Source organism: Rhinatrema bivittatum, chromosome 2 (assembly GCF_901001135.1).
Source record: "Rhinatrema bivittatum chromosome 2, aRhiBiv1.1, whole genome shotgun sequence".
NCBI lineage: Eukaryota > Metazoa > Chordata > Amphibia > Gymnophiona > Rhinatrematidae > Rhinatrema > Rhinatrema bivittatum.
In genome coordinates, this window is record NC_042616.1 from 232,344,767 (window position 1) to 232,371,583 (window position 26,817).

At 45.3% G+C, this 26,817-nt stretch overlaps 1 protein-coding gene across 1 annotated transcript in view; it reads right to left on the reverse strand.

Annotated features, from left to right (window-relative positions):
* The window catches only part of EFHB (EF-hand domain family member B), a 205,195-nt gene that overhangs the window by 141,192 nt on the left and 37,186 nt on the right, over positions 1 to 26,817 (reverse strand). The window contains exon 4 of the mRNA XM_029587068.1: positions 18,409 to 18,589. Within this exon, the coding sequence (XP_029442928.1) occupies positions 18,409 to 18,589 (181 nt within the window). The remainder of the gene's footprint in view (positions 1 to 18,408; positions 18,590 to 26,817) is intronic.

Genomic DNA, 26,817 nt, shown 5'->3' on the forward strand with positions numbered 1-26,817 from the left:
GGGATTAGCCGCCACTGGCTTCCCCTGGATCAAACCACGAAAGGAACCCAGCGCCGCCACTTGGACCCGCAAGGAACTACATGAAAGACCCTTAGACAAACCATCCTGCAGGAACAGAAGGATATCCGGCACGGCCGCTCGCATAGGAATCACATCCCGGTCCAGACACCATGATTCAAACAACTTCCAGACCCTTACATAAGATAACGAAGTAGACGTCTTCCGGGAACGTAAGAGAGTAGAGACCACCGGTTCCGCGTAGCCCTTGGACCTCAGCCTTTGCCTCTCAAAAGCCAGGCCGCTAGACAAAAGCGATCGACCTGGTCGAAACACAAGGGTCCTTGATGCAGGAGATCCGGCACATACGGGAAACGGAGAGGCTCCTCTACCGCCAAGTTCAGAAGGTCTGCGAACCAAGGGCGTCGTGGCCCCTCGGGCACCACCAGTACAACGTCCGCCGAGTGTGCCTCGATCCGCCGCAACACCTTTCCTATGAGTGGCCACGGAGGAAACACATAGAGTAGTACTTCCGTCGGCCATGGCAGAGCCAGAGCATAGACTCCCTCTGCTGCCGTCTCCCGCCTTCGAGCAAAGAACTGAGGCGCTTTCGCATTTCGGAAGGTTGCCATCAAATCGATCGCAGGTGTGCCCCACCGAGCACAAATGAGCTGAAAGGCGTCCTCCGCTAGCTCCCATTCTCCGGGATCCAGCCAATTTCGACTCAAGAAATCGGCTTGAACATTGTCTACCCGGGCTATGTGGGAGGCTGCGAGACAATTGAGATGACGCTCCGCCCAGGCGAATATGAGACGAGCTTCGGACGCTACGGCCTGACTCTTGGTTCCCCCTTGCCGGTTGATGTACGCCACCGTGGTCGCGTTGTCGGACAACACTCTGACTGCCCGGCCGCGAATGAGTGGTAGGAACTCCAGAAGAGCCAGCCGGACCGCTCTGGTTTCCAGTCGATTTATGGACCACGACGCCTCCTGAGGTGACCACTGCCCCTGTATTGAACGCCGTAAACACACCGCTCCCCAGCCGAGCAGACTGGCATCCATGGTAATGACCATCCAAGACGGGATCTCTAAAGGAACACCTCGACTCAAGTTGGTCAGACACAACCACCAATCCAAGCTGTCCCTGGCTGCCAGAGTCAGGGGCAAGGGCAGATGAAATTCTTCCGAGACCGGGTTCCATCGGGAGAGCAACGCTGACTGTAAGGGCCGCATATGGGCGAATGCCCAAGGTACCAATTCCAGTGTCGACGTCATGGACGATAGTATGAATCTCGTGTCTCCATTCAAATAAAGAATTTTGGACAACACATGGTGTCTAATCCACTGTTTGCCAAATATGGAGAAGCCCTGAGATAGGGAGAGCTGGCCTTCGAGGAGCAAGTACCAGATCCCTGGAGGTAGAGAGACTTGTTGGCAAAGTACTCACACAGTGGTTCCACGTAAGAGATGGCACTGGCGCTGGAACGGAGGAAGGCCTTCGAGGAGCAAGTACCTGGTTCCAGGAAGACAGCTCTGAGGAGTAGATTATAATAGTACTCACTGATGGTGTCTGTAGCGAATTCTTCCAAGTAGAAGTGGAGATAGATGCAGGCAGCGAGTCAAGGAACATGGGCCCTTGAGGAGCGAGTACCGGTTACCTGATAGCAACCTGAAACAATGAGGCCCCCGAGGAGCGGGTACCCTGTTAGCAGAAAGAGTCCAATAGGAGTTGGAAGGCAGAGTAGCTGGGTATGGAGAGCGAATCCCATCCGTAAGATCACCCTTGCTAACTCAACAGCTAGCAATAAAGAGTAGGCTTAAATATCCAGGCAGCGTGACGTCATCACAGGGGGATGCCCCTGAGGAACGTGTCAATGAGGAAATAAGAATGAGGACCGCGTGGCGCGCGCGCACGCCCTAAGGTACCTGAAGAGCATGGGGAGAGGCAGCGCCCAAGCCGGTCCGAGGACGCTGGAGAGGACGGCAGACAGACGCCGCGACAGCCAAGCGTCCATGAGGAGCAGGAGGAGTCGCAAGAAAGGAAAGGTAGGTGGAGTGAAGCCGTTGGGCAGCGACGGTCACAACATCCAGCTACTCAGCACTAGAGGGACACTGTTCTAGCCAACCAGTGCCAGAGATGCTGTTCCAGCCAGCCTGTGCCAGAGAGATGCTGTTCCAGCTAGCCAGCACCAGGGAGACTCTGACTCAGCCACCCAGCATACCAGAGACCCTGAGCCAGTGGTCCAGCCTCAAAGAAACCATAAGCCAGTGGTCCAGTCTCAGAGGGGTCATGAACCAGCAGCCAAACCTCAAGAAAGCTCTGAACCAGTGACTCAGCCTCACAGCAAGACTTTGAGCCCACAGTCCAGCCTTGGAGAGGTCTCAAGCCAGCAGTCCAATCTCAGAGAGACCATAAACCATCCATCCAGTCTCGGAGAAACCTTGATCCAGTCATCCGATGTTATAGAGACCTTGGACCAGCCGCCCAGTCTCAGAGAGACTCCTGACCAGCCTTCTAGTCTCAAAGAATCATCAGCACAGCCATCCAGCAACAGAGGGATGCCAGCATGGCCATCACCAGAGAGATTCTGACCAGTCCCCTCAGAATTTCAGAGACAGTAAACCAGTGTGTCAGCACCAGAAAGGTTCTAGCCATACATTTCAAGGCCAGCAAAACCCTGATTCGGTGTTTCATTGTCCCAGAGAACCTGATTTAGTGCTTCAGCGCCCCAGAGAACCTAATTCAGCGCTTCAGCATCCCAGAGTGCCTGACTCAGCACTTCAGCACTCCAGAGAACTTGATTCTGCATGTCAACACCAACAAAGCTCTGGTTCAAGACCACCACCTCAGAGTCCCTGGTTCTCCACCTCTGGTCCAAGCACCATAGTCTCCATTCAAAATCTAGACTCCACCGACTGCAATTCAAGGAAACAAAATACCTACTGGCCACAACCTGCATGGTAAATTGGCCCCAGGAGGAGAGGGTCTTAAAGGGGGGTACTGTCACGGTTTCACCTGCAGTACAATCACCTAGCCAGCCCTACCTTGTTATTCTGCCTTGCGGCCTACCCAGACCTTCTGCCTTACCATGTGGCCTCTCTTGGCCTCTTGCCTTGCTTTGGGCCTTCTGGCCTTGCTCTATGGCCTTCCCAGCTCTACTTGCCATGCTCACTGTCCTCTTGGTCTTTCCTGATTCTCTTAGCCAGCCTTATGCCTTGTTAGGCTTTCCTGTTTATTGTTGCCTGTTCTGTTTAGTCCAGTCCTTGTCTAAGTCATGTCCTTGTTCAGTCCTGTCTTTATCCAGTCTTTGTTCTGTCTTACACTGCCCACTCCTGTCACTTTTCTGTTTCCTAGGCCTTGCTCTTGTCCTTTTGCCTCAGGCCTTGCCCTTGTCCTCTAGCCCCCAGCCAGTGCTCTGTATCCAGCTCCCAGTCAGTACATGGTTCCAGCTTCCAACTTGTGTCTGACCCCAGATTCTAGCCTGTATACAGCTCCCACTCCGCACTGATGCCATAATGTTCAGCAGGGGACAAGCCCTACTGGCCCCAGAACCCAAGGGCTCAACCTGCAGGGGAGGGAGCTGGCTAGGCAGATCAGCATCACCCCAGCCCAGTCCTGCAATTCTGTACCACTCCTGCAGAGGGTGCTCCCTGACTCCAGCCTGCCAGTCCATGACAATTGGTAAGAAAAGCCACCAGGGGTGCTCGTCCTGGTCCTAATACTGGTTCCAGTGGACTAAACTGTAAGAATGATGTTGGATGCTGATTAGGAGCCACAGAAGTGCTGGGATGTGGTGCGGTTATCTCACCTTGTCAGTCAGTCAAAGACAAAGATTAAGTGATGCATGAAATTTTAAACTGTGCCACTTCTAAAGTGGAACATTACAAACATTTCAAGGGCTTAAAGATGTTTGTGTTGTCTTGGCACAGATGAAAAGCATCTTGTGCTCTTTGATTTAAAAACAACAGAATTTAGAAAAGAGAAGAGAGGGTAACAAGTGTCACGCTTTGGTCTCCAGGTGTGTCCACTGATTTGTACAAAGCATGCTTCCCTGAGTACTGACATGCATCCCTGTTCAGAAGAGTGAAGCAAATATGCAGTGCATCCTAGCCTAGAAGGCACTATGCCAGAAAATATGTAGAATGCCTGTGTTGCAAATGGTAGCAGAGTTTCTGATGGATATCTAAGCTGGAGTTTTCCTCATTGATTCCTATGGAGCTGAGACAAATAAGTATTTCAGAAAGTATGCAAACAAGACTTTATGGAGATTGAAGTGTGAGCATGTGTTTGCTTCTTGCCCTTCATTACACCAATATCAAAGTTCATATATGCTCAGTGCAATCTCTCAGCCTTTTTCTACAGAGGAATCAGGCTACCTGAATGACTATACAAGTCAGAAAATAAATAATCAGGCTGTCATCTAGGGTAATGAGGAAACTAATGCATTCCATAGCTTGGAGAATGGCTGGTCTGAAGTACTGTGGAGGTAGCAGCCCATCTGCACACTTCTCCTAACTGCCTTGGAGGTCAACTCTGGAAGTCACCACAACCCACCTCGGACTTGAGCAGCTCCTACCCTGCATTCCTTGAGCAGCTGGCCAGGTACTGGGGAGGTTGCAGCCCTCTCTTTATTTACTATGGCTCCAGTACATTTTCTCTTGCTAGCTTCCTATGCTCATCTCTCAATCGTATTCCCTGCTGCAAACCACTACTAACGCTAAGTCCACCTTCCCCATTCCCTACAATCTCTATCTCACCTACCATTCTGTCATCTGTACTGTTCATTGCTCTTGAACTTCAAAGTTTTCTCTCATCGAACCATCTTCATTCTCCCTGACAGCATCTCACCCTTATTGCTGTCACGCCTCTACCTCTCTGCTATGTATTTTTCTGCTCCTCTTATCTCAGTCTGGGATATCAATTCCACTCTTGGCCCTCCAAGGCAAGATTTACCCCATCAGTATATATCAAACTGTTACCCCCTCCAATCTTATCACTATTCCCCTTCTCCTTCCTTCTTCCTTTCTCATGCTCTCTGTGGAAAGCCCACTTTATTTCCAAGAAGCTTGCCAATATTCATGGCCTCTTCATCTCATATACTCTTCATACTCTCTTTCTTTGACTGAGACCTGGACTTTCCCAAGGGCTCTGCTTCAGTTACTGCTGTCATGGACGTTATCTTTTATCTCATACACCTTGCATATGTTAGGATTTCATTTTCTATGTAGCCTTATCCTATCTTCATGATACCTCCCCACCAGCAGAGACCCTCAGTAAGCCTCACCTCCAGCCTTGTCCAGTCTCTCCACACTATCCTTGCCACACCCAAGTCCCATCCATATGTAAACCCTGCCTTGCCAGAAGCTCCTTGTCTTCTCATGGTGTCATGACTGGCTTAGTTACGAATATTCTTATCTTGTATCTTACGGGCCTTCTGCCTTGCCTTGCAGCATTATAGGCCTTCTAGTCTCTTGCTTCACCTTGAGGCCCCGGGGCTTATCTTTCCTTATTCCCTGTCTTGAGGCCTCTGGTCTATTCTCTCTTGTATCCTGCCTTGGGGCCATTGGGTCTATTCTGTCTTTTCCAAGCCTTGCTGCCTTCGGGCATCTTTGTTCTTTGTTTCCCTTGTCTGCCTTGTCTATGTCCTGCTCTAGTCTGACTTGTTGCTCTTGTCCTTCTCTGTTCCAGTCTCCACTCCTGCCTGTACCAGAGTCCAGTCATTGCCTTGTCTCTCCATTATCTTATCTAGTTCCAGGTCCTGCTTAGTATCCAGCCTTGCTTTGTCCGGCCAGCCAAGTCTGCCTGGTGCAGCCTGACAAGCTTGTCCAGTCTTGCCTGCCTTGTCCAAGGCTTGCCTGTGTGGACTCACCACTATGATGGTCTGCCACCACAAAAACCTATTGGCCCCAGAACACACAGGCTCAACCTGCAGGGGAGGGGGCTGGCCATGTGGAAAACCAGCCCTTGCCTTGCTCTGAGTCCTACCTTGCAGTCCCGTGCCACTCCCCGGGTGGATTTCCCAGACTCCTGAGCCCATAACAGCAAAGTAGGGCATGGCAGTGGTGTTGGACTACTGTTCTCCCCCTCATGTAAGTTTCAACGCCTTCTTCCAACTCATTTCCAGTCTTTTTCTTCCTTTGAGGCCCACTCTATCTACCTATTCACTCCACTATCTCTCTGGGTAGTTGTAATTTATCAAACTGCTGGTAAATCCCCCTTCTTTCTTACTGGCTGATTCCTGGCTTTCCTTCTTCCTTGACCCATCTTCCCCTTCTTTTATTCTTGGAGACTTTAAACTTCCATTTTGATGACCCCTCTGACTCTTATGTCTCAAAATTACTTTCCTTAACCTCATTATTTGATCTCCAGCTCTTTCTCCTGTCCCTACTCACAAGCATGGCCACTGTCTTGATCTAATTTGTACCCTGATAAATCATTGCCAGGTTCTTGTGGCCTGGTTTTGGCCTCTGTTGGAAACAGGATGCTGGGCTTGATGGACCCAGCATGGCAACTTCTTATGTTCTTTCCTCCAACTTCTGTCTCGCTGACTTCTCCACCTCAATTCTTTCTCTCTCAGACCATCATATGATAACTTTCACACTAAACCACTCTTCCCCACATCCTCGTCCAGTCACCACCAACACCTTCAGGAATCTCCAAGCTATCAACCCTTGTATCCTCTACAATACGGTTTCATCTCTCCTATCTTCCATTACATTGTCTGAGTCAGCTGATGAAGCAGTTTCTTCTTACAACACTCTACTCTCCTCTGCTTTAGACATTCTTGCCCTTCCCCATTCTGTAAGGTGCATCAAATTCCAGCCTTAGTTCACCCTAGAGTGGGAGCACTGAGAGGAGAGGATCAACTTGCTGGTGACTGAAAGGAATCCGTTAGTTTTTGCTTGGGAATTTATTTTTTTTTAAGTATTGGGGCAAAGTAAACTATTGGGGTATATTATTTAGTGTGTTTGTGCTTTTAATAGTCAGTACGGCAGCGAATAAACAGAAGTTAGAGTGGATGGAATAAATGACAGTTTTATGGAGCAATTGGTTCAGGAACCAACAAGAGAGGGAGCAATTTTAGATCTAATTCTCAGTGGCGCACATGAATTGGTGAGAGAGGTAACGGTGGTGGGAACGCTTGGCAATAGTGATCATAACATGATCAAATTTGAATTAATGACTAGAAGAGGGATAGTAAGCAAATCCGCGGCTCTAGTGCTAAACTTTCAAAAGGGAAACTTTGATAAAATGAAAAAATAGTTAGAAAAAACTGAAAGGAGCAGCTACAAAGGTAAAAGCAAGTTTGTTTACTGTAAACGATGTTTCCGTAGATAGCAGGATGAATTAGCCATGCTGTCATGGGATCTGTCAATCAGGTCCGGGAGGCGGAGCTTGTCAAAGCAGAGATCAGAGCTTTGTTCTCTGCAGCTGCGCGTGTGTTCCCTCGAAGGAAAGTAACGGAATCTCCTCAGTCTGTGATTAAGCCTTAGTGTAGTCGAAGACTTGGTGACTGCCAGGGAGGAGGGTGGGTCAGCATGGCTAATTCATCCTGCTATCTACGGAAACATCGTTTACGGTAAGCAAACTTGCTTTTTCCCGTTGATAGCAGGGCTGAATTAGCCATGCTGTCATGGGAGTCCCAAGCTCCCGATCACGTTGTTTATGATATATATGTTTGTTCGTGATCCTTGACAGTGTGGTAGTCACCGTGGACAGCATGATAGAGATTGCAGTATTGCTTGCCCTATCTTCGCCCCCCCCCCCCCCCCACCGGACGCTGTTAGCAAGATTAATGCACAAAAATGTGCGTTTAGATTAGCATCTCTCCATGTAAATACCATAATCTTTTCACAGATACAACTTCTGAAACTGCTCACCATTGTTGACGTCTTCTGGCTGGACAAGATGGAAGAAAAGACCATGCTTATTTTTTTTTTTAAGTAGCACTGAAAAGATTACTAACAGTGTCCGGTGGGGGGGGGGGGGAGTGTCGTGGTGGCATTGGGGAGCGAGGGCGCGCCGCCCGATTGGCCAGAGCTGGGCAAATGGGGCTGGGCAAATGGGACAAGACCCATTTGCCCAGCACTGGCCAATCGGGCGGCGCACCCTCGCTCCCCGACGCCAAGGATTCACTCCCCCCTCCACACACACACACGAACGCTGTTAATTTTGAATACCTGCGCATAGGACACACTCCTTATTTTTACCCTATTTTGTGGGGAAAAAAGTGTGTCCTATACGCCGGTAAGTCTTGAGTTCTCACTAGATCATCTCTACTCCCTCTACCTTTCCCCAGGCCTCTGCCACTCTCTTCTCCTTTTCTGAAGGCACAGTGGAGGAAACGTCCCATCTACTCTCCTCCTCCAAACTCACTATGCATTCTCACCCAGCTCCTCAGCTCTATCTCCGTTGCAGTCACCCCTTCCATCTGTCACACTCTCAATCACTTTGCAATGCTAATTTTCCTTCAAACATGCTGTGATCAGACCACTCCTCAAAAACCTTCATTGGCCCCTACCAGCCTTGCCAACTATTGTCCCATCTCCCTCCTCCCTTTTGCTTCCAAACTACTTAAATGTGCTGCTCGCCCCTACTGTCTTGACTTTCTTTCATCTCAAGCTATTCTTGATCTACACTAGTCTGGCTTTTGTCCGCTACATTCCATAGAAACATCCCTTGCCAAAGTCTCTAATAATCTGTTTATGGCTAAAAACAAAAGTATTTTCTCAGTCCTTACCCTCCTTGACCTATCTGCCATTTATGACACCGTTGATCATTGCCTTCTCTTTAAGACTCTGTCCTCTTGGTTCACTTCTTATTATTTTATTTGTTTTTTATTTACCATCATTCTATAAAATACAATCGTGACAGTTCACAATTTTAAAAACATTCACAAAATTTAAAACACTACAGGTAAATTCAAAACAGATACTGCTCTTTGATATTATTGTCTCTTATTCTTATTTCTCCCATCACACTTTTAGTGTTTCCTCTGATGGATCCTCCTCAACTACCATCCCACTATCAATTGGTATGTTTCAGGATTCTGTCCTGGGCCCTCTTCTCTTCTCTCTATTTACTAATTCCCTTCCTGCTCTGATTCCTCTCATGGCTTTCAATACCATCTTTATGAGGATAATTCCCAGATTTACTTCTCTACACCAGAAACTTCATCAGGAATCCAAACCCAGATCTCAGCTTGCTTGTCTGACATTGCTACCTGGATGTCCCTCTGCCACCTTAAACTCAACATGGCCAAGCAGAGCTCCTTATCTTTCCCACTTCCTCCTTTCTCTATTTCTGTGAATAACAGGGTATTCCTCCCAGTCCCCTCAGTACATAAACTTGGAGTCATCTTCAACTCCTCTCTCGCCTTCTCTCCATATATCCAAAATCCTGCTAAAATGTGGTGTTTCTTTCTCTGTATTACCACCAAACTCCATCCCTTCCTTTCTGAACACACTACCAGAATCCTTATCCAATTTTTCATCACCTCCCACTTAGACTATTGCAACCTGCTCCTCACAGGTTTCCCAATGAGCCATCTTTCTCCCTATCTATCCAAAATTCAGCTGTGCGACTTATATTTCACCAAACTTGCTACACTCATATAATCCCTCTTCTCAAATCATTACCCTGCCTCCCTATCCATTTCAATATACAATTCAAGCATCTCTCTCTACACCATTCCTTGTACACTCTGCTCATCAGGCAAGTCATTATCTATGACCATCTCCTCTACCGCCAAATTCCAACTCTGTGCTTTTCACACATGCACACAGGCCCCATATGCTTGGAACAGACTTCTTGAGCTGGTGCTTCATGCTCCCTCTCTTGCCTTATTTAAATGCCATCTTCAACTCACCTTTTGAAGGCTGCTTTTAAATCTTAACCCCTGATTGTCCCATGTAAAAACTCATTAAGTTTTAACCATTTTCTTAATAAATGAAATTCCCAAAGTCTTTTTTGCCCATCGATTTTGTACTGCACACTAAGTTTGTATATAGTTATTGTTATAGTTCAATTACTTAACATATACCAATGGCATCTAATCATGGATGTTTGTTTTATGTAAGGGCTCCTCCCAAACATTATTTATATGTTACCTAGTTCACTACATTATCTGTTTTATGTAAGGGCTCTGCCCAATGGTTTGTGTTCACTGTAAACCGATGCGATGTGCGAACGGTCATCGGTATAAAAGAAACGTTAAATAAATAAATAAAATAAATATTTTTGTCTTGATTAGATTATAAGCTCTAATGAGCAGAGACTGCATCTTATTTGTTAGCTATTTTTATATCGCCTATCAAAATGTCTAAGCAGTTTACAATTACAACATCCATAAAATCTAAAATAATCAATAAAATAAAACATAATACAATATAAAACAAATTTAAAATAAAATCACATTAAACCAATAAGATCAACAATTAAAAATGACCTCTTTGTATAAAACTTGGCAGCTACTTAATCATGCATTATATAGAATATAATTAAATGTCTAAGGCTTGTTGAAATAGATGTGCCTTTAACAGCTTCCTGAACTTCAATAGAGAAGGTTCGTCCTTGATCTCCCCAAGTAATAAGTTCCAGAGCTGAAGGCCTTGTACACAAAGAAGCTTCTCCTGGAATAGATCTAGCCATATTTGTTTGAATGACGGCACAGATAATAAGTTCTGAAAGGATGGTTGGTAAATTTTTAGAGCAGCGTTAAAGGTTGCTGAAGCTAATCCTCTGACACCTTTGAAAACCAGGAGAAGAATATTGAATTTGATTCCCCATACAATTGGTAGCCAGTGGAGGCTCATCAGAATGGGTGATTGGGACTGGTGTCCCAATCACAACCCGAGCTGCTACATTCTGCATGAGTTTTAATGGTTGTAAAGTTTCTTTTAATTGATTTATTTATAGTATTTATGCTGGTTTATTAATTAATAATGTATTTTATTATTTTGTAAGGTATAGCTTTATTTTAATTTATTTTATTTTAATCATTTTTACCTTATTTTAGCAATTCCAACATGGGCAATGTTTTTTATTGTTTTTTTAGTATTATTTACAGTATTGATTTGTTCTATTTTTATTTTAGTACGAGAGCAATATGTTTTTGGGACAAAGTATAAAGGTTTGTCCTCAATTGTCTTGTAAACCAACGTGAAGTTAACACAAATGTTCGGTATTTAAAAATGTTTAAATAAATAAATAAATAAAGTAGACTGTGGCAAACCAAAGTACAGGGCAATTATAATAGTCAAAGGTGGATGTAACCAAAGACTGAAAGCAAAATTGCTTACCTTGTAATAGGTGTTATCCCAGGACAGCAGGATGTAGTCCTCACATATGGGTGACGTCATTGAACGGAGCCCAGGCGGGAAAACTTTCTGTCAAAGTTTCTAGAAACTTTTGACTGGCCCAGTGAGGCCACTGAGCATGCCCAGCATGCCATGATATTCTCTGCCACAGGTGTCTCTCTTCAGTCTCGTATGTAGCAAAGCTTTAGCAAAATAGAATAATAAAGGTAGAAGGCCCAACTCCGCGGGGTGGCGGGTGGGTTCTGTGAGGACTACATCCTGCTGTCCTGGGATAACACCTATTACAAGGTAAGCAATTTTGCTTTATCCCAGGACAAGCAGGATGCTAGTCCTCACATATGGGTGAATAGCGAGCTAGAGGCTGAGTCATTGTGTAGTGCTATATTTTTTGTTGAATGAGTCAGCCGAAGATCACAGCAGTTCGGTTGTAGTAGGAGTTGGGTTTAAGCAGGAAACAAGTTCTTTAAGACAGACTGTCCATAGGCTGAATCTTGTCGTCCCTGCTTGTCCAAACAGTAATGAGCTGCAAATGTGTGAAGAGAACTCCATGTTGCTGCTTTACATATGTCAAGTATTGGCACTGAACGATAGTGTGCAACTGAAGTTGACATTGCCCTTACTGCATGTGCTTTTACTCGCCCTTGGAGAGGAAGGCCTGCTTTCTCATAGCAAAACTGTATGCAATCTGCTAACCAGTTGGATAGAGTATGTTTACCCACTGCTTTACCTGGTTTGTTTGGGTCATAGGAAACAAAGAGTTGATTGGATTTCCTGTGAACTGCAGTGCGGTTTAAGTAAAAAGATAGAGTGCGCTTGCAATCTAAGGTGTGTAAGGCCCTTTCTCCTTGGTGAGCATGAGGCCTTGGAAAGAAAGTGGGTAAAACTATAGATTGGTTTAAGTGGAATTCCGTAACTACCTTAGGGAGGAATTTAGGATGAGTACGGAGAACCACTCTGTCATGTAAGAACTTAGTGTAGGGTTCATATGTGACTAGTGCTTGTAACTCACTAACCCTTCTAGCTGATGTAATGGCTATGAGGAAGATAGTTTTCCATGTAAGAAATTTTAGGTCACTGGAATCAATGGGTTCAAAGGGAGAACGCATGAGTCTAGATAGAACCAAATTTAGATCCCATTGAGTGACTGGGTGTCTAATTGGTGGTTTAAGAAGAATTAAACCTCTCATAAACCTTTTTATGAGAGGTTGTGTAGAAATAGGTGCATCTGATACCTGATTATGGTAAGCTGAAATTGCACTTAAATGTACCCTTACAGAGGAAGTTTGTAGACCAGATTCTGAAAGATGGTACAAGTAGTCCAATAAAGACTTTGTGGGGCAAGTGAAAGGATTGATGTCTTTTTGCCTGCACCACAAAGTGTATCTCTTCCATTTGGAAGCATAGTTCTTCCTTGTGGAAGGTTTACGTGAAGCTATAAGTACTTGGGAAATGTTAGCGGGAAGATTGAGTGGCTGTAGGATCAAGCTTTCAACATCCAAGCTGTCAGTGATAGGGATTGAAGGTTGGGATGTCTCAACCAACCCTGATCCTGAGTTATGAGAGTGGGAGCTACTCCCAGGCGAATGGGATCCCTGACTGAGAGGTCTAGAAGTGTGGGAAACCATACTTGTTGAGGCCAATATGGGGCTATGAGTATCATTGTCCCCTGGTCCTGTTGTAGCTTCACTAGAGTTTTGGTTATGAGTGGTATCGGAGGATACGCATATAATAGGCCTAAGTTCCAAGGGCGAGCAAAGGCGTCCTTGGATGGCCTGTTGTTTATGTTGTATAGGCAACAGTAGTTGTCCACTTTGTGATTCAGATGTGATGCAAAGAGATCTACTGTTGGTTGTCCCCAACGATGAAATATCCTGGTCACTACTGTGGGATCTAGTGACCATTCGTGTGGTTTGAATTGACGACTGAGTCTGTCCGCCACTACATTGTGAATGCCTGCTAGGTAAGTGGCCTTGAGAAACATGGAGTTGTTCAAGGCCCAACCCCATATCTGAGCTGCCTCTTGACAAAGGAGGTAGGAGCCTGTCCCCCCCTGTTTGTTGATGTACCACATGGCTACTGTGTTGTCTGTTTGGATCAGCACAGTCTTGTTTGCAAGGCAGTCCTTGAAGGCATGTAGAGCATAACGTATAGCTCGAAGTTCCAGGAAATTGATTTGAAATGTTGCTTCGAGCTTTGTCCATGTTCTTTGTGTTTGGAGCGTCCCTATGTGAGCTCCCCAACCCAAGGTGGATGCATCTGTAGTCAGAGTTACTTGTGGGACTGGTTGTTGAAAGGGTAGGCCCTTGCACAGATTGTCCTTGTTCACCCACCATAGTAGAGAAGAGCGTAGTTGGTGGGTTACTTGAATTGGAGAATAAAGTGGTTGAATGGCTTGGATCCATTGTGATCTTAAAGTCCATTGAGTTACCCTCATGGCCAGTCTTGCCATGGGAGTGACATGAACTGTGGATGCCATGTGGCCTAGTAATGTTAGAAACTGATGAGCTATTGCTTGTTTCTTGGAGTGAATCGAGCTTGCTAGTAGAGACAGTGTGTTTGCTCGATCCTCTGGTAGAAATGCCTTTGAGAGGCTGGTGTTTAAATCCGCTCCTATGAATTGAAGTAGGTGAGACGGAGTGAGATGGGACTTTGGATAATTGAGAAATCCCATGGAGTGCAGTAGAGCAATAGTTTTGTTGAGAGACTGTATTGCTCCTTGCTGAGATTGGCTTCTGATGAGCCAATCGTCCAGATATGGGAAAACATGTACACCTTGCTTGTGTAGGTGTGCGGTTATTACTGCCAGACATTTGGTGAACACTCTGGGAGCAGAAGCTAGTCCGAATGGCAGTACTCTGTATTGGTAATGATGAATGCCCACCTTGAAGCGTAGGTACTTGCGATGAGGAGGGTATATTGGTATATGGGCGTAAGCATCTTGAAGATCCAGAGAACAGAGCCAATCTCCTGTTTGAAGAAGTGGTAGCATTGTGCCTAGTGAAACCATCCTGAACCTTTCTTTCTTTAGAAATTTGTTGAGATTTCTGAGGTCTAGGATGGGACGTAGGCCTCCAGTTTTCTTTGGAATGAGGAAATATCTGGAGTAGAATCCTCTGCCCTGCTGAGACCTGGGCACTGGTTGAATGGCCCTGGCTGTCAGAAGGGTGGATAATTCTATTTGTAACTGAATTATTTGGGAATTTTGTTGTGGGTAGGAAGTTGGTGGGAATTCTGGAGGAATTGAGAGAAAATTTAGTTTGTAACCGTGAGCTACAATGGAAAGTGCCCATTGGTCTGTGGTTATGTTTTCCCAATTTGATTGGAAGTAGGAAATCCTTCCTCCCACTGGTATGTGCTGTTTGGGGTTTTGGAGGGTGGGTCTGATCTCTGGATTTATGTTCAAAAACCCGTAGCTGGACCAGTCTGTGGAGGAGGCTGTGCACGGGCTGGTCTTTGTTGTCTGGCCTGAGAGTGCTGGGTAGGCCTGGAAGGTCTAGTTCTAGCAGGCTGATTGTAGTACCTTCTCGGCCTGTAATATGGATGTCTAGGTTCCCTTCGTGGAAAACGTCTAGGGGCCTGGGTGGTTGGTTCCTGAGGCAGTTGTGATAGCTGTCTTAAGGTCTCTGTATGATCCTTTAGTTGTTGAACAGCATCCTGCACTTTTTCCCCAAACAAGTTATCTCCACGGCATGGCAGATCTACTAGCTTGTCTTGTACTTCAGGCCTGAGATCTGATGCCTTCAACCAGGCCCATCTTCTTGCTGTAATGCCAGCTGCTGCTGTTCTTGAGGCTGTGTCAAAGTTGTCATAAGCAGCCCTTACCTCATGTTTCCCAGCCTCGAGGCCCTTAGTGATGATGGACTGTGCAGATTCTTGAAACTGCTCTGGGAGAGAGTTTGTGAAGTGCTCCATTTGCTTCCAGAGATCCCTTTGTTTCTGTGTCATGTACAGTTGATAGGCAGAGATTCTGGAAGATAAAAGTGCACCCTAGGGAGTCCAGAAAACGATGATCCTTCCCTGGAGGAGCTGAAGAATGTGGACGTACCCTTTTAGACTTTTTCTGGGCAGATTCTACCACCACAGATTGATGTGGTAGCTGTGCCTTTTGAAAGCCTGGTGCCTGCTGCACTAGGTAGGTAGTGTCTAGACGCTTATTGACTGCTGGAACAGTGCATGGGTGTTCCCACACTCGTTGCTGCAAATCCAACAGGACTTCATGGATGGGGATTGCCAGAACTTGTTTTGGCGGATCCACGAATTGCAGCACCTCTAATGTATGCTGTCTTGAATCATCTTCTGATGAGAGCTTAAATGGAATTGTATCCGCCATCTCTTGGACAAAACTTGAAAAAGATAAGTCCTCAGGTGGTGATCTTTTCCTTTCTTCAGGAGGTGATGGTTCGGACATGAACTCTTCAGAAGAAGTATCTGTGCCTGGATCATCCCAAGAATCTTCTTCTTCTGGCTGTTGATAAGGAGTTCTTGGGAATTTCCTTGTGAAAACACCCGAAGGCCCAGGTAATGGGTCATCGATGGATATTGTGGGAGGAGTCACTTCCAGGGATTTTTGAGGAGCTGTGTCGACAACTTTGTGATATTTTTTCAAAAGGCGTTGAAAAAGTGCCAATTCTTGAGTATCACTAGTGTCTTGCTCATGTATTGTCGAGGGACGAATGGGTGTCCTCGATAAAGTTGTCGAGGGTGGCGCCATTGGTGTCGAGTCCGTCGACGGTGGTACCATGGAAGGTAAGGATATCGAAGAAATCGCTGGAAGTTATGCGTATATGGACGTCGATGACGTGATGATCTTCGGTGTCGACGTCGAGTCCCTTTGTCCCGTCGAGGTCAAAAATGGCCCCAGCATCGGTGTGCCCACTGGCATCGGCAAATTTGCCGGCATCGATGTGGAAATCATCGGCATCGACAATGAAGTCGGCATTGTAAATTGTTCCTTGAAAGCCTGAGAAATCGCTTGTCGGATGAAATCGGACAATTCCGGCCGCACAACCGTTGGAAGCAGAGCGGTTGCGGGCGGTGGCGCAGGCTGAGGTACCAGTTCCTGAGACATAGTTTGTATGGGATCTGGCGTCATCAACGGAGTCAAGGTAGGCCGAGGCGTTGAAGACTCCGAAGTGTCCTGTGTTCTAGGCCGCTTCGCTGTCGAAGGTTGCTGGGAAGCAGAGTCAGACAACGGGGGGCTTCTATGTCGATGTCGATGTTTTGACTTTGATTTTTTGGACGATTTTGGTGATGTCGAAGACGAGGAAAGAGAGGAATGATCCCCCGACGGTCCCGGGCGAGGTTTTTTAAGAATCACTCGCTTAGTCGCTCCAGCCGGAGACGACCTCGACGACTGCGACGGGGAAGGTATCAGTTGCAGGCTGAACAAATGTTCCATTTTTTTCAAGCCTGGTTTTCCTCGATTTCGGCATCATTTCTGCACATTGCGGACAATTTTGTACGTCATGTTTGTCACCCAAACACATCACACATTCGGTGTGCGGGTCTGTGAGTGACATTTTCCTAGCACAAACAGGACATTTTTTAAATCCTGTCGACATTTTATCGAATGACGGCCGTCGATTCGACTGAGGTAAATTTTTCTACTCTCCGAAAATTAAATTCAAGACTGGGTTACTTACCGGCCGGTAAGGAGAGACCCCGAGAGATTTTGTGAGAGAGAATATCACTTTTTTTAGACTATAACAGTCACAAGAAGGTTGAGAAGATCTCAACGGCTCCGGTTCCGCGATGCTGCTGCAGCGCGGAAAAAACGAAGACTGAAGAGAGACACCTGTGGCAGAGAATATCATAGCATGCTGGGCATGCTCAGTGGCCTCACTGGGCCAGTCAAAAGTTTCTAGAAACTTTGACAGAAAGTTTTCCCGCCTGGGCTCCGTTCAATGACGTCACCCATATGTGACGACTAGCATCCTGCTTGTCCTGGGATAATGATGGTTTTTAAATCATTTTCAGTTCAGTATAGTTTTAACCGGAGTAGCATAAGCAACTTATAAAAGGCAAACTTAACCCATTTATTCACCTGTGGTCGAAGCAATAATGTAGTGTCCATTATTATTCCCAAACTGCAGATGTCGTTAGAAATTTTAATTAAAGTCGCTTTTACTGTCAGAGATCTGGGAATATCAAAGACTGGATATCTTGCTAAGTAAAGAATTTCTGTCTTTTTGACATTGAAAACAAGCTTATAACTATTTAGCCAAGATTTTATTGTCAAGAGACAATCAGAAACCCGATTAAGGGTGTCAGTAAGTGAACTTTTTATGGGCATGAAAAATTGTACATAGTCTGTCTATAATTGGTACCCAACATCCAGGTTACCTACCATATGACAAACAGGGGAAATATAAACATTAAAAAGCACTGTGTACATCAAGTAGCACTATAGAAGTGTTAAGTAGTAGTAGAACATTAGTAGAGGTGCTTCATTATAGCCTCATCCCCAAATTTACAATTAGGCCTCCTTTGCAGCCCATGCTATGGCACTGAATAGCAAATGCAGTACTTTTCCTAAATAGTTATTCCCAGCCTCTGAATGTGCAAATCATTCTTGTTATACTCATGAACTATGGACCCTTGCTATCTCAAAACTTTCCATAATATATAATATTGATGCACCTCCCAAGACACTTGCACTTATATCAACAATCTCACATGCCATTGTTTATATCAAAACTGATAATCTTCAAAGTTCACAATCAAAAGAATGTTCATAAGACCATTATAATTAAAATTAATGTGGGATATACATGTATTTAAACATTAAACATAAGGACTTCTGGTGATCACGATGTGAAATTGAAGTAAAATAATCTATGAAATATAGAGGGTAAAATAAAGTCTTTAATATGCCTAGAGTGCAATTCTCAAAACTTCTCTAGGCACTCTAGGCAATTCTCTAGGCAAATTGCACTCTAGGCAATTCTCAATTGCCTAGAGTGCAATTCTCAAAACTTCTGCCAGTAGATATCCATGTGGTAGTTTGTAACTGTGATAAAGAATCACAATATTTACATTAAGCCCTACTAAATAAGCATATGTATTTTTTACTTTTTATAGCTGCTAATATTACCTTTTTTGCTTGGGTTCCCAAATAACAATTCATCCACTTTCGTGCCATCAGGGAATGATGAGGTTTGATCATGTGACATCCCCAAAGGTGCTTCTTTATGACTTGAATAGATGGATTCTCTCTTGTCTATCAGTTTTTGTTGAAATTCAGTTTTGGGTATTGGATTTACTGACAAGCCTGCCTGGAGAAATAATTTTGTTTTAAATAGAAACAAATAGATTAGGGCAGCATAATGTACAGTTTTCTCTCATCAGATTTTACATAATAAGAACATAAGAAATTGCCATACTGGGTCAGACCAAGGGTCCATCAAGCCCAGTATCCTGTTTCCAACAGTGGCCAATCCAGGCTACAAGTACCTGGCAAATACCCAAACACTAAGCAGATAGGAAAATTAGTTCTTACCTGTTAATTTTTGTTCCTATAGTACCACGGATCAGTCCAGACAGTGGGTTGAGCCTCCTTTCCAGCAGGTGGAGACAGACTAAAACTTGAAGGATGCCCTATATCAGGACAGAGCCTATCCTCTACCCCTTCAGTATAACGTATGTCAAAGCATAAAACAACAAACCCAAGAATAGGATCAAGCAAGTAACTGTAAAGCTCAACGGAGCAAATATAGAATAATGTAGAAAACATGGTATACCTATACGCTCTTGCATCAACTTGGTATAAGAAAACGACCAAGGCTTCCGGTGTAATTGCTCAGTAATCTTGCACAAAGAAAGATATGGAAATCTGCAGACCTGCAAGAAAACAAGCTTTGAGAGGACAGAAGACAGACAGGGAAGGGCATCTGGACTGATCCGTGGTACTACAGGAACGAAAATTAACAGGTAAGAACTAATTTTCCTTTCCTGTACGTACCCGGATCAGTCCAGACAGTGGGATGTACCAAAGCTTCCCTAAACTGGATGGGACCGAGACAGTCCCGCTCAAAGCACTTGCTGCCCAAAGGAACCGAACACCGGAGCATGTACATCCAGACGGTAGTGCCGAGCAAAAGTGTGCAGAGACATCCAAGTGGCGGCCCTGCAAATCTCCTGCGGGGAGACAGATTGACTCTCCTGCGGGGAGACAGATTGACTCTCCGCCCATGAAGTAGCCTGAGAACGCAGAGAATGGGCCTTCAGACCCTCAGGAAGCGGACGACCTTGACAAAGATATGCCGAGGAAATGGCTTCCTTCAACCACCGGGCAATCGTGGTCTTAGAAGCCTGTTTACCACGGTTGGGACCACTCCAAAGGACGAAGAGATGGTCCGATACCCGGAAGTCATTGGTGACCTGGAGATAGCGAAGCAAGACTCGTTTTACATCTAGCCGACGAAGGTCGCCACCCACCGTACCCGCAATCTCCTCCGGAGAGAACTCTGGGAGTTCGACCGACTGGTTGACATGAAAAGCGGAGACAACCTTAGGCAAGAAGGAAGGAACCGTCCTGAGAGAAACCCCGGAATCCGAGAAACGCAAGAAGGGCTCCCGACAGGACAGCGCCTGAAGCTCGGAAATATGGCGAGCAGAGGAAATAGAGACCAGAAAGACAGTCTTTAGAGTAAGATCCTTGAGCGTAGCATGGCAAAGAGGCTCGAAGGGAGCCGCACAGATAGCACGAAGGACTAGGTTGAGACTCCACAACGGACACATGGACCGAGAGGGGAGGCGGAAGTGTCTAACGCCCCTCAGAAAAGCCCCAGGCCATATGCGCATCCCGGGGCTTTATGCGCACCGCCAGATCTTTTGAAAATAGGCCCGGCGCGCATAACCCCCCCCCCCCCCTACACGCGTAAATCCTCCTGAATTTACGTGTAGAGGTCTTTGAAAATCTGCCCCTCTATGCGTTAGTTTATAGGTCCAAATCTAGCAGACACTGCACACTAAGAGACCGGGCCTTCTCGACAGCCATTCCACCATTATGGAACTCCATCCCCTCAAATCTCAGAACAGAACCATGCATCTCAACCTTCAAAAAAAGACTAAAGACCTGGATATTCATACAAGCTTTCCCGGACGCCAATTGATCTAACACCTCCAAGTCACCCCCAATCTCCACCTACACCATGGTTAACCATATCTTCTATCGTTTACCTGTGTGAATTAATAACCTGTCCTTTCTCTTCCTTCTCAGCCAAGTTCTTATCACCCTGTTATATGTAACTGCCTTTTCAGCACCATTTGTTATAGTTATGTTTACTATGCACCCCTGTTTTATGTGAACCAGCATGATGTGACTGCTGTCTCGAATGCCGGTATATAAAAATCTGAAATAAATAAATAAATAAATAAAATAAGGTAACCAGTGTAAAGTAATTAGAACGGGCGAAATATGATCGTATTTTCTTGTGTTTGAAAGGACCCTTGCTGCCACATTCTGGAAAACTTACAGGGGGCGAATAGTGGGTTGAGGAAGACCTAAGAGTCAAGCATTGCAATAATCGATATTAGAAAATAATAACGATTGGAGTACTGTTCTGAAATTATATTCATCCACCAAAGGTTTTAATCACTTTGGCGTGTGCAATTTGTTATATCCATCTTTCAGTTTATTAGCAATATGATTCTTTAATGTCAGCTCGGAGTCAATGATAACTCCTAAATACTGTGCTCTATTATTTACTTGAAGCTTGGTTATATCATCTTCCAGAATAATATTTAGAGGTTCAATGTGTCCAGATCTCCTGTCTAGTAATATAATCTCATTTTTTTCCACGTTTAACATTAGTTAAGATAGCACCTAACATTTGTAACTACAGCAAGGGTTATTTTTCCCAATAAGTATCACTTTGCACTTGTCCCCATTAAATGTCATCTGCCATTTGGAAACCCAATTTTCCAGTCTCGCAAGGTCCTCCTGCAATTCATCACAATCCGACTGAAATTTAAATACTCTGCATAAAATTCACCCTTGCCCCCCGCGGGCCCTACCGTCGACCACGAGGTCCAGTTCTTACCTCGCCGATCCCCAGGGCCCTCCTCCGAAGCGGCATCCGAAGCGTCCTCTGAGCCACGAGCTGACGTCATCCAGGGGCGTCCCCGCAGTGCAGTGTTTAAAAGCCTGCTCCTCCCGGCGGCTCCTTCTCTTTTCTGCAGACTGCACGGGAAGTCGGTGAAGGCCTGCGCGGTCGGCGCTAAAGCCCGTCGGGGTAAGGCCATTAAATTCACCCTTGCCCCCCGCGGGCCCTACCGTCGACCACGAGGTCCAGTTCTTACCTCGCCGATCCCCAGGGCCCTCCTCCGAAGCGGCATCCGAAGCGTCCTCTGAGCCACGAGCTGACGTCATCCAGGGGCGTCCCCGTAACGTCTAAAACCCTGCTCTCCCCGGCGTCGCGCGCCTGGCGTCGCGCGTCTAAGGAGCGTGTCAAAGGGGCCTGCCCCTTTGAGCGCCCCTTCGAGCAGTCCCGTTCGACAGGCCAAAAGAACTACATTTAGTGTGGCGGGGCTCAACACAAGTCTAGGCAAGCTTAACAGTTCGGGCAGTTAACAACACCTAACAGTAAGACTAGAAAAGTATGTAACGCTGTTTAGTGATTCACTGCTAATCTGAATGTCTTGAATTGCCAATTATCATTATTGCTTAATATCTGAAGTGTCCCTAACTCTCGGTACTTTAATTGGTTTAAGTGTGTTATGCACCTCATCAGGATCTTTTCAGGAGCAAACCACCACCATGCCTTTTTTGCTAAATGTCATTGTATATATATGCTAGAAATATCTGTTTACCTTATTTGCGTTCAAGACACCCTAAAAATAACTTATACTCTGTCATCACTGTACAACTGCTGTACAATCCTGCTTCATCACTTTGCCTTAAACTATATTAGATCAGTGTTTTTGGCGGTAAAGTACATAATATTAGTTCTTGGTAGTTTTCTGCATTACATCTGTCTCACCCAACTCCATATTCCCAATACCCTGTAGGTCAATTATGCCTCCTTTAAATGGCAACTGGTCCCTATCCTGCCACCTGGGACACAACCCATTTTCTCCCTTGACATTCTCCCATCAGGCCACACAATGCAAGTCCACCCTCAGCAAAAGAAGGCTTATCCCAATACACACCCTCACACGCACTCAAGCCATCAGTTTATCACTCATTTCCATTATTTTATTTAACGCACAATCACTCCAAAAGAAATCACATCTCTTACATGACATCCTTACAGATGCTAAACCAGAAATATGTGCTGTAACGGAAACTTGGTTCAAACAACATGACTCTCCCCTCATCAACCAGCTACCCTTAGAAATCTACGATGTATTCTCTATCCCTCGGAAAAAGAAAAGAGGTGGCGGCATACTCTTGGCTGTAAAAAAGGAATTTAAACTACTATCCCAGAAATGTGATATTCCAAACCAATACGAAATTGGCTTTTTTAAATCTAACTCACTCCAACTGTGTCTCATCTATACACCCCCAGGTCTCCTCGAGAAAGACTCATCCCCACTTATTGAATTTTTTGCAAACTCCCTATCCTCTGACATACCCACAATTCTACTAGGAGACTTTAACTTACACGTGGATACCTCCCCACAATCCCCAGCATGTGAAGCATTCCTCTCCTCCCTTGAAGCTATGGGCTTTCAACAAATCGTGAACTCGCCCACACACAAAGCAGGTCACACACTTGATCTGATTTTTGTCAACTCCCACGTTAGCATAAGCAATCCCCCTTCATGCATTGCAGTACCCTGGTCTGACCACTCCTTGATTCAGACAAAACTCTCACTCCCGCAAATGACCCCCACTACGCCACAACAGCCCATTTCATTTAAATTTCGCAAACCATGCGATATTGATACCATCTCACAAGCATGCGCTGACTTAGACAGCCAAATCGACGTCTCATCCCCAAACAATGCCTTCTCTACCTGGCTCAACCTTACCCTTAGCATTGCTGACAAACTTTGCCCGCTTACAACAAAAATTATCAACCCTAACAGTAGAAACAGAAAACCATGGTACACACCTGATCTCAGGAATCTCAAAATTCAACTCAGGACAGCTGAGAGGTTATGGCGCAAAGACCAATCCCCTGCAAATAAAACCTTATACTACCAAACAATGCATGAATATAGAAATTCTATCCTCCATGCTAAACGTAATTACTATGCTAAAAAAATACATGGCATGCAAGATAACCCCAAGGCCCTATTCACTATGGTTGCGGACCTCACCTCTCCTGCTACCACACAACTCCCAGTTAATCACTCTAAAAATCGCTGCAATGAATTAGCTCAATTTTTCAAAAACAAAGTCTCTTCCATCACTGCACATTTCTCACATAAGAACATCAATATCTGCCTGCCCGCCATCAACTCGACAGCCTCCCTCTCAATTTTTGACTCTTCATCCTCCCTTGAAGTACAAAATATCCTTAAAAAATTAAAACCCTCATCTCATCCCTCCGAAACTATCCCCACTAAACTCCTGCTAGCCATTCCCGAAGTGATTTCCAAACCTCTCTCAAATATCCTTAATTGTTCCTTAGAGCATGGTACGGTCCCTAAATTTCTTAAACAAGCAGTAGTTAAACCACTACTCAAAAAACCTAATCTTGACCCTGACACTTTATCTAATTACAGACCCGTCTCCAACCTACCCCTCCTAGCTAAAGTCCTTGAAAAAATAGTCAACTCACGCCTCTCCGATCACCTGGAACAAAACAATATTCTCCCTTCTACACAGCACGGTTTCAGAAAGCACTTAAGTACTGAAACCCTACTACTCTCCCTACATGACACCCTCATTAAAGGAACTGACTCAGGCTCCTCCTATTTGATTGCCATGCTTGACATCTCAGCGGCATTCGATACAGTCAATCATGATGTCCTCCTCGACATCCTCAGGAGTATCGGGATCACTGGCAATGCCCTATCCTGGATACGATCATATCTCCAGGACCGTCTCTTCACTGTTTTAGTTGATAACAATGAATCAGACCCCATTAGTCTGCCCCAAGGTGTTCCCCAAGGTTCCTCCCTCTCTTCCACCCTCTTTAATATATACATGCTCCCCCTCACTACTCTCCTCACTAACCTCCACATCAAGCATTTCATATATGCGGACGATGTGCAACTCATTTTCCCTTTCTCGGACTCTCTTCAAACTGCTCTTCTTAAATGGGAATCCTGTCTCTCCTCTATCAAAACATTACTAAACGACATGCAACTAGCTCTAAATCCCAGTAAGACTGAACTCTTAATCATATCAAATGGGCCCCCGCTCCCAGACATCCCACCTGCATACTCTTCCACATCTTTCCCATCACACGTTCGCAACCTTGGGGTTCTTATTGATAACCATCTTACTTTCAAACCCTTTATTAAATCCATCATCAAGGAATGCTATTTTAAGCTCCAAACCATAAAAAAACTTAGACCTATGCTACACTTTTCTGATTTCCGCACTGTACTCCAGTCTATCATTTTATCTAAGGTAGACTATTGTAATGCACTTTTGATAGGCATTCCCGTTACTCATACTAAACCCTTACAACTATTACAAAATGCTGCCGCTAGGATTCTAACTAATTCAAAAAAAAGAGATCACATCACCCCCACACTTATCGAACTTCACTGGCTCCCTATACATTTCCGAATTCGCTATAAAGCCCTTTCTATCATCCACAAAAGTCTGCTGAACTCTAACCTTAACTGGATTAACCCCCCACTCCTCCCCCGTACTTCGATTAGACCAACACGTACAGCCCTCCAAGGAACCCTACGCGCCCAACCTATCAAATCTTTTAAATTATCCTCCACCATAAGCAGAGCTTTCTCTCTCGCCGGCCCATCTATTTGGAACTCCCTGCCCTCTGATATACGCCTGGAAACATACACTCCTACCTTCAAAAAAAAACTGAAAACATGGCTCTTCCAGCAAGCTTACCAGATTTCACCAGCCATTACTTAAACCCCCCTGTTTTACTAAAACTCTTTTTAACTAATAATCCTACTATATGACTAAGGAATTCGACCCTGTGGAATCTGTATTATGCCCTTCGATTTGGTACTTTTGAATCGGCTATTTATGTCATTATCTATTGTTTATAGTTTTCTTCTTATATGTATATAGTGATTATGCTGCATCTATTTATTGACTATATGGACTCTGCCCAGTATAGTCAGCTCTATACCCTTCCAAGTTTTAGCCTCCTTTTTATCAGTTACATGTAAGGGCCCCGCCCAAAAGTTACGCTGTTTTACAATGTTATATGTAAGGGTTTCCGCCCATCTGTTACTGTTTAATTGTAAACCGATGCGATGTGTGAACGGTCATCGGTATAAAAGAGACTTTTAAATAAATAAATAAATAAAATAAATAATTTTGTGTCGTCCGCAAATTTGATCACCTCACTCGTACCCCTTTCCAGATCATTTATAAATATATTAAAAAGTACCGGTCCAAGTACAGATCCCTGAGGCACTCCACTGTTTACCTTTTTCCACTGTGAATACTGATCATTTAATCCTACTCTTTGTTTTCTGTCTTTTAACCAACGTGCAATCCACAAAAGGACATCGCCTCCTATCCCATGACGTTTTAGTTTTCTTAGAAGACTCTCATGTGGGACTTTGTTGAACGCCTTCTGAAAATCCAAATACACCACACCTTTGTCCACATGTTTATTCACCCCTTCAAAAAAATGTAGATTTGTGAGGCAAGACTTCCCTTGGGTAAATCCATGCTGGCTGTGTCCCATCAAACTATACAGGCCGATACAGTAAAGCACGGCCACGATTACCCCGTTTCTAACCCGCTTTGTACCCGCAATTTGGCCGCATAAGTCCAACCCGCGATTCACTATCCCTTTTAACCCATCCTTACCGCTTCTTTAAATCAATGGGTAACCCTTTCCGCCTGCGGCATGTATATGATATGTTAAAGCTCCGATTAGCTATTCCTTCCCATACTGTAACGTGCGCCCCGACTATTGCCTTTTTAACCTGAAGTTTAGCCATGTCTTTAACCTGCTAAATTACCGCCTACCCTTACCCCTGCGTTAGAGGGTAGGCGGTAAAGTTTGCCCGTGAAATTTCACGGGCAAACTTTCCCCCAGCCCCCGCTCACCTGCCCTGGCCGCGTCCATGGGTGCCGGTCTCCCGTATGGGCCCGCGCTGACAGGCACAGGGACATTGACTCACAAATGTCCCTTCACTTTCTCTTTCAGAATTCCTTCTCCCGCTTTGGCTCACAACCCTTCACTCTCTCCTCCAGCATTCCTTCTTCCGCTTTGGCTCATGTTGTCCTTTCATTTTCTCGTTCAGCATTCCTTCTCCCGCTTCAGTAGCCCGGGGCTGATCGGGCGCTCTCCGCGAGGCGGCTTCCAGCAGCCCCTGCCGGCGAAGATGCATGAACGCACGCCTGTACTTCCAATTTGGGCGCTCAAGGCACCTTCGTTGGCTTGAG